We start from the raw sequence: 15,750 nt of genomic DNA, 5'->3' as shown, positions 1-15,750 counted from the left end.
GCCTTCAAAATGTATTTGTGAATATAATCCCAAACATTTCCTAACATAGCAAGCGACTAGCTTCTTCTGTGTTCATCAATTCGCGTTTGTAATATATATTATTTTAAGAACGCTGCTAATTTATTCGACTCTGAGAAATAGTGCAAAAACGATTGCGTCGATTTATGAATCAATTATTCATCATCAGAAATCAAAATATCAATTTAGCAGCACGTGCTCTGGTTGTGATAAGCAATTTTTCATCATTTGACAATTGACCTGTTTAAATTATTGAACGACCTATTAAAAAAAAATACCCAATGGATCCATGCACGACGAAGGCAATCCAAGGTCCCTGCATTGGTTCTGAGCTGGTCTACGTCTCGTGAACTCTGTGCTCTTAAAAGAAGAGCAGACAGTTGTGGAGTACTTACCGCTCCTCTGCGAAGGCCCACATCAACAACACGCCAGGCCGGCTGGCGGCGGTCCGAACCCCTAGTTACATGCTCCCTGACCTTTCCTCCATCTCTCCGTCCCCCCCTGTCTTAGCTCAGGCTCATGTTCCTTTCAGAACGTCATCTGTGCGCGTCTTCGTCTGGGTCCGTACTTTTTATCTGCTCACTGAAACCACAAAACCATTCCCTTTGACTCATGTTTTTCTTCGATGTTTGCTTACTCATCATCACCGTGTGTGTGTGTCCGTGTGTGCATCAGTATGTGTGGTTGTTTGTGTGTCTTGGTATGCATCAAGATGTGTCTGTGTGTGTGTTTGTGTGTCAAACCCAAGTGTCGTTCACGTGTCACGCCAGGAGTTCTGTGTGTGTGTCTGTATGTGCGTCAGTATGTGTGTTTGTTTGTCTGTGTCTGAGTGTGCGTCAATTTGGGTGTGTGAGTGTGTTTGTGTGACAATCTATGTGTCTCAGTAGTGTCGGTCAAGTGTCACGCCAGAAATCTGAGGGGCTGGGTTATGTAAATGTTCGTTTTTTCTCTGTGCTGAAACTGTCACCAGTGACTTGAACCTCATGGGAGAGATTTCCTTATGTTGAAACACTCCAGTCGTTTTTGGACATCTTCTCTCCTTCCGTGTTGTCGAGGGAGGGGATGATGTTTTGGATGGCGATGATATGTGAATAATTAAATGACAGCGATGACGGCTATTATACACAGGTGGATTATGGAGTCAAAGTTCTCTTTTTTCTTTATTTCATTTCATAAAACACCTGTTTACTTTAAATGTAGAAACTCTTTTATTTTCTCTTCTACTCTTAATATTCCCTTGATTTCTTGATGTGATGTGTCTGTAAATGCTAATTTGGTCGTGGTGTGTGTGTTTGGGTGTGAAGGGGGTGGATGGAACTAAATTGTTGACAGATCGCATTAGCACGCAGGTGTTACGCTTAAGCAACACCTGTCACTTGCATTAATCACCAGAATTGATCGACCATCCAAATAATCATGACTCGCTGCTCCGGTCTCCAAGAGAATGTCTCCCGCTATTTTCTTAAAGTTGCGCTACTTCCCAAAACGTAAAACATATGCAGCTTTAACTCCTCCCACCCTGTCGTTGTTTTTCTTTCCCTCCGCAGCCACCATGTACTATGGCTACTACATGCTCCCCGACGGCACCTACTGCCTGGCCCCGCCCCCTCCGCCCGGCATCGAGGCGAGCACCTACTATGCCAACACGCCCCCAGGGACCACGGCTCCGCCCACCGGCGCAGAGGACCTGCTACCCCCGGGGACCGCGCTTCCGCCTGCCTCCGACCCTGGCCCCGCGCCACATACGATTTCCGCACCGCCTGCCCTCATCAAGAACGCTACCCCGGGTCCCGCCCCGGCCCCTACCCCGGGTCCCACCCTGGGTCCCGTGCCGGCCGCCGTCGTCGCCCCGCCCACCCTCGTCGCCCCGCCCGCCCTCGTCCAGGAAGCAAGGTGGGTTATGCAGGCAAGATGCCGGTTCTACTCTGAGATTTTGAGTCCCGCAATTCTCAAAGTGGGAATCAAAAGGAGTTGAGCCGAGAGGTAGAGGATGTTTTAAAGATGTTGCTTTTCCCCCGCTCATTCTCTCTCTCTCTCTCTGTCTCTATCTCTGTCTCTGTCTCTCTGAAATCTTAGCAACAGCACCCCTTTAACCACAGGTACTAGCTTTCAGCCGGGCTAGTCTAGCAACTGCAGTATTGGAGCGGTTTTCTCGGCGGTACGCTAGAGACCTGTAACGTTTAATGGTGTCGGCCAAATGGAACGTATCATTTTGATGTTTCTTTGGATTCCGTGGCAGTGCTTATTAGCCCTGTCTACGAGAGAACAACGAATAAGGGTTGTTGAGTTGCTGTCAAGTTGACGAAGGGAAATAGTCGTGGTGGGCAGGGAAAAGTGTTTGAAATAAAGCACTTTTCCTATTAACCTTTTGGGGAATGGGGTGTACAGTTCTACCTTTTTGCTGGGCTTTCGCAAAAGCATTGCAATATATTTGCTGTTGCGGCGCAAAGATTGAAGCTTTTAACCTTGAAATAATGTGTTTTCGCTCTCATTCATCTTTTGGGAATGAGGAGGCAGCACTATCCAATTTGGCCGGCCATAAGAGCAGCTGGGCCGTAAATAGATTCATGAATATGGATGTTGTGATGGCGTTCGTTCACGCCTCTTTTGGTCTACGTTGGTGCACAACAATTGGGCGCTCCCATTGATCCCCTAAGTGTGCAGTCAAATGACATGAAGCAGCACGCCGTAGAATGATTTCATGAATATATTTTGCCGATGGTGAAGATGGGGTTCGGTGCACCAGTGTTTAGCTATTCATCTGTTATATGTATCTTTCTTGCGGAGGAGAAATTCACTTTTTTGGGAAAAGGAATTGGTACTCGGCCCAAACACAACAAACTCAACCGCTGCAAAGTGATCGCACAAGTAGTAACGCGAACAGCGTTGCGCGGGAGTGTCTTCACAATGGGAGCACTTCCACTCGTGATGGGCCAGTGTCCACACTGGAAAGAATTGTATGGAATTCAAGGTCTTTGCAAACAGTGTGCATCTCGTCTGCGGATGCCTTTTTACTTAAGAAAAAAAAAATGGAATCGACAAGATGTTTTTATAATCAATGGAAAATATGTTTTTATAAGGAATGGACAAGATTACTTCTGGAAACTGACAATGGATTGTGATGGACTTGAATCAAACTGAGGCAACGTTATATTGAAGGGATTTATTTTTAAGTGCTTTGCACTTTGTAGATAAATGGTTGAAAAAAGGTGATCCTTTCAAACGATCATGATGCAAACTTTAAATGCAGGAAATTGCAACCTCACCTTATGGAAAACGCATTTTCCTTTATTATTGGAGTGCTCCAGTTCCGCACCTTCCACCAGAAGCAGACTCTCAACCAAATTGCCGCTTTAGAAACCAAACTATAACCTGCTTTTAGAACTTTTTATATTATGCTGTGTCTTGTTGTGAGCGAAGCACACACATAGAAGCACACGCATAGATGTTGGCAACACGCCTTCATGCTTCCCCCCCCCCCCCCCCCCCCCCAAATCCAACAGACTGTAGGTAGGTGGATGCCATTTAAAACTTCCATAATTGTATTCCCTCCAACATCCCGCCCATGCCCAAAGTGTCTGTCACGCCGGTTCGGCTTTTCAAACGACGGAACAATCCAATGAATGGCACCCTCCCTCCGTGAAGGAATCGGACGCACCGGGAGTCATCTCCATCTTATTCTTCTTGACCCGCCAGCTAAATAATTCCCGGAATGTCATTAGTATGTAAATGTCCTTGTTTTACGTCGTAAAACTCCCAGAAAGCCACACATTTTCTGAACCCCCCCTTCCACTCCGATGCGGTGATACATAAAGTGACCCTTTATGATTAAGAGTCGTTCATCTTTGTGTAACGTAATAGATTAAGAGGAGATTCACAGCGTTGTGGCCGTGGGTCTGCTCTTGATTTGCCGAAGAAGTAATATAATGCACTTTAACTGTCTCTGTAATTGTACCCTGCACATTGGTAATAAAGTTTAATCTGAATCTGTGTTAAATGGTGTCGTCGACAGTACGCGTCCCCCGCCGGTGTCCCGGGCCGCGACCACGCCCGTACCAGCGCCCGCGGTCATCATCCCCCCGCCGCCGGACATCCAGCCCGTCATAGACAAGCTGGCGGAGTATGTGGCGAGGAACGGTGTCAAGTTCGAGACCAGCGTGCGCGCCAAAAACGACCCCCGGTGAGTTCCCACGCACCAGGAATAAACCGGGCAACCCTGGGCCCCTGACCCCCCCCCCCCCCACCCCCCTCTTTTATTCTGTTTCCAACAGAGCTTTAATGAGTCTGCTTCGTCCCCCCTCCTTCCTTTTCAGATTTGATTTCCTGCAGACCTGGAACCAGTTCAACACATATTACGAATTCAAGAAGAACTACTTCATGCAGAAAGAAGGGATAAGCTTGGCGGAGGTAATGCAGCCGTGTGTGTGTGTGTGTGTGTGTGTGTGTGTGTGTGTGTGTGTGTGTGTGTGTGTGTGTGTGTGTGTGTGTGTGTGTGTGTGTGTGTGTGTGTGTGTGTGTGTGTGTGTGTGTGTGTGTGTGTGTGTGTGTGTGTGTGTGTGTGTTGCATGCATGCATGTGTGTTTGCACATGTGCCTACACACGACTGAATGCCTGTGTTCCCTAGCCGCTGCCTTTCGCCCTCTCAACAGCTTGTGTTGGTATGGTTTTGTTTACCCACAGCAGACTTGATCATCGATTATAAACACTCTTGCCAAATTTCCACACTTTTTCGAGAGAGAAGAAGATTTCCGGACGGCGTCACCTCTGCGAGTGTCACCTCTGTTCTCCTAATCCGTGTCGTCTGTAGTTATGTGCGGTTCCCTGCTGCTGTGGTCCAATCACCGTGTTAATTAATTAATGGGTTTCTTAAGGCAGGTGAGTAGAGACACGATTAGTTCATCCGATATTTTATTATTTTACTCACAAACGCAGCAAACCGTCCTGTGCAGTCACACGTTCTGTTTGGGAGGTAGCTGCGGTGTGTACACAGGCGTATGGTGAGGTCACCGTCTCGCCTCCTCGGCGACATATGGGTCAGGGTGATTAATAAGGGGAGGAAGTGCTACAGGCCAGCGGTAATGGGAGTCATTTCCTCCGATCTGCCCCATCTTACAATCGCTTCTGAGAGACTCTGTGGCGTCAGGTCCAGAGACTTTACGAGGAAACCTCCAGTGATTCATGCTGTGATTGTGATAGAGCCGGCGTGGCTCGGAGGCAGAACGCAGGCTCAGTCCCTCTCTTGTTGTCTTTTTTATTTTCGGTACTTCCAAAGCCATAAGATCGTGACATTGGCTGAGCCCAGGACTGTGAAATATCCCACGAATCGGTTATTTCCGTCCTGGGTCTCACCCGCGGGGCAGTGCCCCCGGGAGAAGTCCCCCCGCAGCCTCAAATAATATGAAGGTTTCAATTACCGCGACCTCAAAGCCCCTCGTACTCCAACACCCACACCGTCTCCACATGGAGTTTACGGCACACTCCAGGAATTTATTTTGAGTGGCTTGGGTAATCCAACCACACACCCACCCAATGTGTGTTTTTTTTTGTTTTTTTTCGATTAAGGTAATGGTGGAGAGAGTGTGTGTTGGCTCATCAAAAGGATGTAGATTGCTTTATGGTCTTTGAGCAGCATGCATTCAAAGCATGTATTGAGAGCAGTTTGCTAAAGGCAAGATGAAACATTCCTTTTTAATTTCAACAACCCACCATGAAAATGTTACCGCATCTTCCACGTGCAGCTTCTTGTTTGGACTGCAGTCTGGTAATTAGCCAAGTGAAATGCTTCTTCTCGTTTATTCTTGCCCCTTCCTCATCTAGTTGCTCTGACAATCGAATACGCCATCCTTACATTCAATTACATCAAATTAAATCACATTTAGTCTTTCAGTGTTTGGTCACTTGAATCGAAGGGAAGGGATTTGCCAACTTTTCGCAAGTAGTTGAATTGACTATATATCGGAGTCTACTTTAATTCAGTCTATTATTTTTCTTTCCCTAGTTCTAACTAAGGCTGAAGTTCCGGAAGGGAGTGAGTTAGGAGTGTACTACGGCGTATCCCCCTGTCTCTGGGCCGAATGCACACAATATGCTTCCCTGATTCTTGCACCTAAATCAAAAATGAGTTGAGAAATGGGGTGAAAATGTAAAACGGTAAAAAAATACCCACCTCCTTTTATTGGTGCCCATGCTTTTGATTTCTGCACAATGGAGATTTTTCTGGCGGTGGTTTCTCATCGAGCTTGGCTGCCGAACCTCACCTGTCCTATCTGTCAATACCCACTGAGTGATCTCATTAGTTAATCCATTCAAACACTAAATCCCAGCCTCCCCCCATCGAGCAAATAGCTGCTGTGCTGGCCAAGACGAAGCACACTTGACTACTTTCAGTCTGAGTGGAATAAGTATTACAGCGCCGTGCACCAAGATGTAGTTCATGCTACAATACCATCAATCCAACTCTATGTTGACATGATAAAACTGAGATTAGGATCTTGATCACAGTCAACAGCTCACTGCAGTGAGTCAACGGTGCTCTCTCCTACACACAGTCAACCAGCAGGGGATGTCCAGTGACTTAGCAATGGTTGTAGGGGATTGCCGTGGTTGTTATCTCGACCCTACGCTCATTTCCCAGGCTGCCTACTTGTTGAGTGCAAAATTCAACCACCTTTCACTGCCCTATTTATGGCAACTTGGGGGTCGTTAGTGGGGAACAATTTGTCTCTTGTTTATCTCAGGTGATGCAATGCTTACCCATTTACTGCACAGTGCTGGGATTGTTCCACATCATCCCTCCAAGCATCTTTAATTCATTACTCAAACCCATTCGCAGATGAAAAGTCATCAGGACGATAGCGCTGGGGAGCCTTCTGTGGTGGAGAATATGAGAGACCTTGTTAAGATGCATTACTCGACTTCCATTGTACGCTGTGGAAAAATGAGGACGCAAAGCTTTTGGGCTGGTATTGATTTTGTCTGTGTAAGTCAATGGTTTTCCTTGCTTATTCATTGCGAACGCGTCCCCTTGTTGCACTAGGAGCAGGTTTGCCGGTCGAGGTTCTTCAGGGGTTACTCGCAGGTTGGAACGGTCGTAAGGAAAGCGTGTGTATCATATGTTCTGAGACGCTGTTCGTATAGTGGTCCAGCCGGAGCTCAGTAAGAGGGAGTGTCCGAGTGGCACATGGTCCCTGGGGTGAACTATTCCTGCGTGAATTGGGCTCGGGCCCGGTGGAGGCGCCCTCCTCTCCGATGTAACATTGCGTGGCGTTTATTTACCAGGCGCTTTTGTCCAAAGTGCCTTACAGTAAGCAATGTCTCCGATGCACCCACTCCATACTAACTCTCTACCCAAACAGTGGTTTTGATGGTCTAGGGAGCTGGAATTTAAGGGGTTTGGTTTAAATCCTAAAGAGAAGTTCATATTTCATAGAAAATGAGTGAGCAAGTTGCTAAGTATGACCAGTGACAATACCATAGCTGTTTTCTAGAACTCCAGTTCTTCTCCGCTGCTGGATAATGTTGCACTAGCATTGCTGCATGCCTTTTACCGAGGTAATCTTAAGCGACAAATCGGTGGATAGTGACTTTATATTTGAAGTGTCGAAATTCCTGCAAACTGTAACTTCACCAACTAGTTTTGAGTACTCTCCTCGTACTCCGTGCTCAATAGCTTCTCGGACGGCTACAGCCACAACACCCCCCCTCTCTGGTCCAGTTAAGAGTGTCCTTGCGATATATTCTTCCCCCAACTCACAGACTCGCAGAGAGATGTGCAGTTTAAACCGGCTCCTCATCAGTAATAATATCCCCACTGAAGTGCCTTTTAAAAAAAAAAAAATGATAATGCGTACGGGCGGCGGGTCCTGGCAGAATGAAGCCCTGCTGTGCAGCGAGACCCTTCTCGCCATTCATCTCTGCACACGTCGTGATAGATCTCATAAGCCTCTCGGAATGAAAGGACGTCTAAGGATCCTCTCTTCCTTTCAAAACACTCAGCGTTCTCTCTCCCCCACCCGGACCGCTTTCTTAAGGACATGACCGCAGCCCACCGCTTGAGAGGGGGGGGGGGAATGTGGCTGGAGGGGGGGGGAATGGTGTGTGTGTGTGTGTGTGTGTGTGTGTGTGTGTGTGTGTGTGTGTGTGTGTGTGTGTGTGTGTGTGTGTGTGTGTGTGTGTGTGTGTGTGTGTGTGTGTGTGTGTGTGTGTGTGTGTGTGTGTGGTTGTTTGTTCATTGAGAGGAAGAAAGTTAAATCCGGCGTTGTGGATTTCCTGATAGCCGGTCCGCAAGAAGGTCACAAATCCAACACTCGCTCATTAACGAGTTGTTATTCTATGCTTAATGTGCGCTGCTCATTACACTGTTTGGATATTGATCTGATTTGATCAATGGTTAATCAAATGTGCATGTACTGACTGTAATTACACTACCGACCCGATGCAGCGATTGTATGCCGACCTTCACTGTTTGTCAGGATCGCTTTCAGTTTTTTTCTCATCGTAATAGGAGGGGGCTTATGGGACTACACGTTACCTCCTGTACCTTTTGATGCTTAATTTGTTCACCGTAATTAAGTCACTTACGCCGGGTAAAGGAAACTTTTCATCCTTTAAAAAAAAAAAAAATCTCCCCCCAAAGATCCGACATGCCGTGGTGGTTTTAGTTCCTTAGAACTCTTGTACCCAAGAGTTTGCTTCACAAATATTCACATTTTGTGCATCATGTAACGTGTCAAAAAGTGTCACCGGGCCAGGCAGCCAGCCGTGGAAAACTCTGAACACAGGAACATTTCAGTTTCTTCTCGTTTGCTTTCCGAGAGCAGTTTGTCAGCTTACAAAAAAAAAAGCGTGTTAGCTTGTCAGTGCTGTGAACCCGTTTGGAGAACACTGCCCTGCCCTTGCGCATTTCTCCACGCTGGCTTAATTGCCTTTTAGTCATTCATTTATTTATGTCATTATTTATTCATCCTGATGGACGCCAAGAATCCTGCCACCCGTTTGTCTAGTTTCGGGTATGGGCCAGTAGATGTAGATATCACTGCTCTGAGCCGGGCGCCCCCAATCACGCTGTTACGGTTAATGAAGAGCCTCAGAGTGGGACTTGAGACGACGACAAAGGCGTTCTGGCTCCGCGGTGTGCTAGCTCTGGTTCCCGGCTGGGTGCTGACGGAGCATTCCCTTTGCCACCAGCTAATTAGGCGAACTGGCGAACAGGGAGAGCGAACGGCCGCCGTCATCATAACCTGCCAAGAGTTTAAAATCTATTCTATTACAGAATTCATTAGTGGACTTCCTTTCAGTGTCGGGAACGTCTGAGTCAATATTAATGCATATTCACTGTTCCCTCTCCTCTGCACACTGTGCATAACAGAAGAGATTTGGAATGTCAAACAGACTTGGCTGGCTGCTTGCACAGCCGGGGTATTACAAACCAAGCCCTTCTTTTGACTGACTTTTGATCTTATTTGCAATTTAAATGCGGGAAGCATTCTAGTACGGTTTGGACATACATAGGCCCAGAGTGTCATCGTAATAGTCTCACACACGCATCCGTGTGTCTGTGTTTGGGTGTGTGTGTGTGTAATACACTGCATTGAAGACCTTTATACAATGGTAATGACAGCCCAAGCACACTGGTTTGCTGACATCTTGGTGTTTTTTTCAGGGCCTATTTATATTTCCTTCCCAGCTTTTCCCGACCAAGAGAGATGTTGGGACATACCAGTATTTCCTGTACATTGGTCTATTTGTGGCAGTTGTGACACAATATCAACATTGAAAGCCACCCATCTGTTTCCATTTTTTGTGCTGGGTAACATTGTATTTCATCGCCGAGCTGTGCACAACACAACAATTCTCTATCTCCCGCTTTCACTCTTTTTTTTCTCTCACTGACTACCTCACTCACTCACTCACTCACTCACTCACTCACTCACTCACTCACTCACTCACTCACTCACTCACTCACTCACTCACTCACTCACTCACTCACTCACTCACTCACTCACTCACTCACTCACTCACTCACTCACTCACTCACTCACTCACACCAACACATTGACAACCGACTCGTCTGTGTATAGCCCTTCCTCTTCGTACAAACTCTGGATCCAAACAGGGTTGTGCTGGGAGGAAGGATTATGTTTGGCTTTTCCTCACGGAGAAGACGGCTGGCCAAGTTCCTTAATAGAATCAATCCAGAGTTAACGAATGGTTAGCATGAAGGATGCAATAAATACCCAAAACTATAATTGAAATAACAGTCAAAATCTCATCGAGTACAGTTGAGACAGACCCACTCAATGTGTGCAAACAAAGTTGGTGATAGTTTTGACCAATGTACACCTATCAATGTGTCAGTTTAACGTTTATCTAGGTGCCTTACATTCACATCATAGCTCCAATGGCCACACAGGTGTACCTGCTTTATACTGTTGTAGAGCTAGCGCGATACACTTCTATACATCGAATTGAATGGTAAGTTGATTGGGAACATTTTGAAACGAGAGACGTACCCGGTTACATTTTATTTAAGTGAGGTTAGTGTTTAGGTCAGGGACATTATAGTTGGTTGATTGTGAGAAATATTGACCAATAGATTGCTTTGCAAACCCAGTCTTACCAGTGACCACCTTTTTATTAGTTCTAAGCATCAGATTGATGCAATACTGATCTTGAATATCGGTGGAATATACAATATATTTTCCCCACCACATGTATAATTCAACTATGTGTGGAATACAGTTTAATAAAACAAGCTCTGACCAATGGTTCTTTTTTATATATATTTTTTGTTTCCTTCCATGCGATTGAAAATAGATTGTCAACATCCAGACATCAGTAGCAGTCTTATGACGCGTTTACTTGGCCCATCAACGTATTAGCCAACCAAAGCCTGCGCCGCAACATGCAGCGCTTGAGAGACTTGTAGAGTTTCTGTGATCTCGAATGAATGAGCTAAAGCACTTTCCCTTCATCACACGTTTGCCATGCACTGTCATCTAGCATGGGAAATTAGGGTTTATAGTTGAATCCGTTGTGTTTTTATCACCCGCAGGCATTTTGTATCAAAAATTGAAGGCTTCTGTACAGGGGTTCAGCTAACATGCAGCCATGCCTTCAAAGCACGATTCAGTCGCCCGTGTTAAATGGTTGAACGTTGTCGTCGTCAACGTTGTCATCATCTTTACAAGGTTTCTCTCGCACACTCGCACATAAATTATAAATGTATACAAATGCATATGTAAAATTGTCTTTTTCTTGTGGGAGTTCGTTTCGGTAGAACGGATTTTGAATAATTAGGGGGTTGTGATACCGAGGTTGCTGTTTTGGACGGGATAAAAGATGGATGAATGAGAGGGAGCAAGGCATTCAATCTACAACTCTGTGTGTGCGTGTGTGTGTGTACGTGCGTGTGCGTGCGCGTGCATGATCTGAATTATGGAACAGTTTAATTTGCTCTGCATATATTCCCCATTACGTGTACTGCAGGGTGACATAACCTTTAGACACTATTACATGAAAAGGGCCTTTTCTCATTACGTTCACATATTCATCTATGCAAATAATAGAAAAAGAATTGCTTTATTAAAAATATTCAAGTGCGATTAAGTGACTCACAACACCCTAACCCCCGGTTCATGCTGTCTTCCAGGCGGCGCACAATGTTAAATATACAAGAGCAGCCGAGACAGACATGGCTCTGCTTTACCGCATAAACCTAACCCCTTGCTCATGGACACAGGGGAGGGCGATCAGCTCACCAGCTTTGGGTCCATGTGCATTAATATAGATGTCCCTCCTCGCAGGAGTGGAAGTGCATGAGTCTCTGCATGGCAAGGCACAGTGGTCCCTTCAGAGAATACGAAGCTGTGTGTTATGAATCAGCCAAAACACCAACTTTGATTCGGCTGAGGGGCTTTCGGTCCATTGCCTTTAGAACATTCCCGGCTCTTGAATCACGCTGTGGCATTGGGCCACCCAAGCTGTTTAGCGGTGTGATGTGATGCTAATAAGCTTCATGGGCTCTCTGGTGTTATCTGGCGACGCATCACAAAGAACGGGCTAAATGAAACAAATTCTTCAGTGCGGTGGCAAATATTGTTTTGTGGGCAGATCTGGCTTATAGGGGGTTTTATTTCTTCGAGGTTCGATTTTAATCCCTTGTACTACTACTGTAGTGTCGTTTATTATGTGTTTGTGTGTAAAGCCCAGCATTACTGCACTTCCCTTGATCCACGGCTGCATCCATTTACCTGATCCACTTACACAGAGGGTTATCTTGACTCCGCAATACAGAAATGTATGTTGTTTAGCTCCTGCCCGCCTCCGCTCTGTGTCAGGTTCTTTTGTCAAATAGGGTGACTTGTGCTTTGGTGAATTGCACTGAAATGGGAACAATGATGTCCTCTATGTATGTACGTCTGCCCACAGAGGTAGCCTTGACAATTCAAGATTAAGTAACAAGCCAAATACGCAAATTTGTATTCGACAGTTCTTCCCGTGCTCGCCAAAAAAAAAAGTCAGGTTCATCCCTGAGAGGACCTGACACGCGGTGCCAGGTTGCCGCTTGCCGCTCAACTCTTAACACATTTCATGTGGATTTTAATCAGCAGCTAAAGGCCAAACCATCCCTCTAATTTAGTGGCGGCTCCGCCAGCCCCGGCCTCCCTTCCACGGAGCGGCAGCCGGCCTGCAGCGCCCTCTCTCCCCGCAGCTCGATGGCGGCCGTCGCGCCGCAGCCATCCATCCGAGCCCGGCTCTGAAACTCTTATTTCCTGCATGGCATAAGCCATCCCTCTTCGATTGACGTGTGTGTGTGTGTGTGTGTGTGTGTGTGTGTGTGTGTGTGTGTGTGTGTGTGTGTGTGTGTGTGTGTGTGTGTGTGTGTGTGTGTGTGTGTGTGTGTGTGTGTGTGTGTGTGCGCGCGTGCGTGCGTGAGCATGCACTCACACAGAGCATGCACGTTAATACTGCCTCTGTCTGCAAGCTTTTTGTGTTTCACTTCCAATCTTTTGTGCGGCGAGGCTGTCCCACGTGTCACGTGTGTTACAGCTTTTACTCAGAGGCTCTCTGTCTCTCTGTCTCTCTCTCTCTCTCTCTCTCTCTCTCTCTCTCTCTCTCTCGTGTGCCCTGTTCTTTTCAACCAGGATGGTTCACTCATTCCTACCAGAAAGCTTTTGAGCGCCGCTGCCATGAAGGCTACCATTACAAATCGGCAAAATTGTGTGACTCTTCCCTCCATTTGTTTATGTATAGCCACACCACAAAAGCGACCCCTGTTGCTTGTTTACTGACTATTTCAATGCAGGGCAGCCAGGCCTGACCTCACAGAGCTGCAGGGCTTTCACAGCAGGCAAACCATATGAACAAACTTGAGAAATACAAGGTCTTCTGTGGCAATTGTGAGGTTGGATTATTGAATGGTTTGTTATTGTGCGGCCGTGCATGAGAGAGTCCCAACAACAAACTGTTTGCGGTGAGAGACCCAGAAAGAATAGGTCTCTTTGTTCTTCATTAACTTGTCATGGTAATATCATTATCACAATAATACTAAAGAAATCTTTTTTTGTGATACGTTTTTTGGGGTATGTGTTGGCATCTTATTATTAAATGGAGCAACCATTACCTCTTGATTCAAAGCATAACACTGAGTGCTTGGAGTTAAACTAAAATAGTTTAATGTTAAAACTCTGGGGCTGTAATCCGATTCCAACGTAGACATGCAACATCCCCTCAACGCTAACACCAAGCATCGCATAAACTATCCGGAAACCATATACGTCTATTCCCATCGTATTACTGGAGCTGTACTTGTCCGTGACCGGAAAACTTGTAGCTTATCCAGTTTACCCCCCCCCCTCCCCCTTCCCCGAGGCTAGTCTACTTCAGTGCTAAGTGTTTTCCTTTCATACGGTTGATCTGACACATTTTCAAGGGCACCGGAGAGTCAGGGAGGTAAACACTGTGCTGAGCCCGGGGGGGCGAGTCGGCAGGTCAGGACATGGGTGTGGACCTGGGTTTACTGTATTGCGTCCCCTCCCAGCGACGTGCCCGTGCATATACAATATAAACATACTTTTATCCGTTTCTGCACAGCCCCATTTTTCTGTTTTGATTAAAGCCTATTTTAGTATTTATACTGTAGTGTATTCATTTATTTATTTTTGTATTTTTCGCTACTGTAGGAAAGGAAAATTAACGTTTAATCTTGCAAAGTGATATTAATCACTCCGCATTAATCACAGTGATATTAATCCCTTTGCAAGATGTCAACAGGATGGTTTCACTATTATCATTATACACTATTGACATATTGTCATGTCATATCTGATATGTTAATACATAATATGGTTTATATCTGGGTCTATCTGGTTAATTTCAGTGTATACTTGAGTATCTAACTATAACCATTTGAAAAAGCATTCACAATATTTCTGATATTTAAGTAAAGGATGATAACCGACACATCCTCTGCACTCCGCTACGAGTGTAGACTACACCAACCATTCAGCTAAGCTCTCGGTGTCCCAACTTCCTTTTAATGGCAACTCGACTCCATCCGATTTTCAGCCTTCTGCTAACAAAGTGCGTATTGTCAGAGGTTTTTTAAATCTTTATTTATTTACGTCTCGTGGCTTTCGAGGCTCCGGCGGAGGAATGTATTGTGGGACAGGGGATGAAGAGAACTTGCTCCAAAGGTGCCGTCATATAGGGGCTTTATATTACCACGGCTATTATCAGGCCTCCGCAGACGCCAGCGTATTCTTCACCGCTGAGCGAGCCTCGTGTTTGAGACCGGTGCCACACCAGCCTCTCCGCCGCTGATGATAGCTGCTTTTAACGTAGCGCTGGCTATGCAGTTCCCCCGGCAACAGAGTGATATAGAGGGGGGGGGGGGGGGGAAGGAAGTTTGTGCTAAAAATTGGGATGAATGGTGTTGCATTTTACTGAAAGGTTCCACGTAGGACACATTCAGCAGCTGCATTGAGCGAGACCTTGTAGGCAAATTGGAATAAAATGTATGTTTATACAGTCTAATAAAGTCTCTTATCTTATCACTTATCTGACTTTTAGGGAAATGGGGGAAGAATGCGTATGTTTGTACAGTAAGTCTAACCCTAACGCAATCACTTATCTATAAAAGCCCTGAATATAAAGAGTTTTATTTTTTAAGTTTCATTTTTCTATGGCACATTTCATGGTATCGGAAGACACCTGAAACCTTAAATGGTTGTTAAATCAACCATTATTGTGACAAATAATCGTACATCCTTTTGCATTTGGTGTTGCCGTCTCACAGAACACAAACCCCCCTACGTTGTTATGTGTCTCCTGACACGCACAATGTGCGTTATATTTACATCGTCAAGAATTATGATGTCATCAGCAGCACATAATGCTGGCTAATTGGTCTTATTCAGACTAGACACGCACTGCATAGTTATAAAACACACGCATGCCCCTTTGCAAAATATAAAAGTAATTGCATACGAGACACTTAGCAAAGGGCTGCCCTCTGGACAGTGAACGAAATCCTTGCATTACAATCCTGCTTTACTCTAGTTATCCAGGGAGGTTAACGGCCGGGGGGGGGTAGAAAAACACACCAAGCGAAATGCGTAATCACCTTTGTAATATCAACGTGCAGTAGGCTCCTTGTTTATGCAGTTGAATCCAAATTTGGTAACGCAGTGAAACAATTATCCACAGAGCTCACAGCTAATTGTTTTCTCT

At 45.8% G+C, this 15,750-nt stretch overlaps 1 protein-coding gene across 1 annotated transcript in view; it reads left to right on the top strand.

Annotated features, from left to right (window-relative positions):
• sfswap (splicing factor SWAP) overlaps window positions 1–15,750 on the top strand; it is a 76,030-nt gene that overhangs the window by 15,039 nt on the left and 45,241 nt on the right. Inside the window, exons 8-10 of the mRNA XM_056587783.1 lie at window positions 1,566–1,911; window positions 4,031–4,198; window positions 4,332–4,425. Of these exons, the coding sequence (XP_056443758.1) occupies window positions 1,566–1,911; window positions 4,031–4,198; window positions 4,332–4,425 (608 nt within the window). The remainder of the gene's footprint in view (window positions 1–1,565; window positions 1,912–4,030; window positions 4,199–4,331; window positions 4,426–15,750) is intronic.

Source organism: Gadus chalcogrammus, chromosome 4, assembly GCF_026213295.1.
Source record: "Gadus chalcogrammus isolate NIFS_2021 chromosome 4, NIFS_Gcha_1.0, whole genome shotgun sequence".
Lineage (NCBI taxonomy): Eukaryota > Metazoa > Chordata > Actinopteri > Gadiformes > Gadidae > Gadus > Gadus chalcogrammus.
This window is presented reverse-complemented; position numbering and strand designations above follow the sequence as displayed.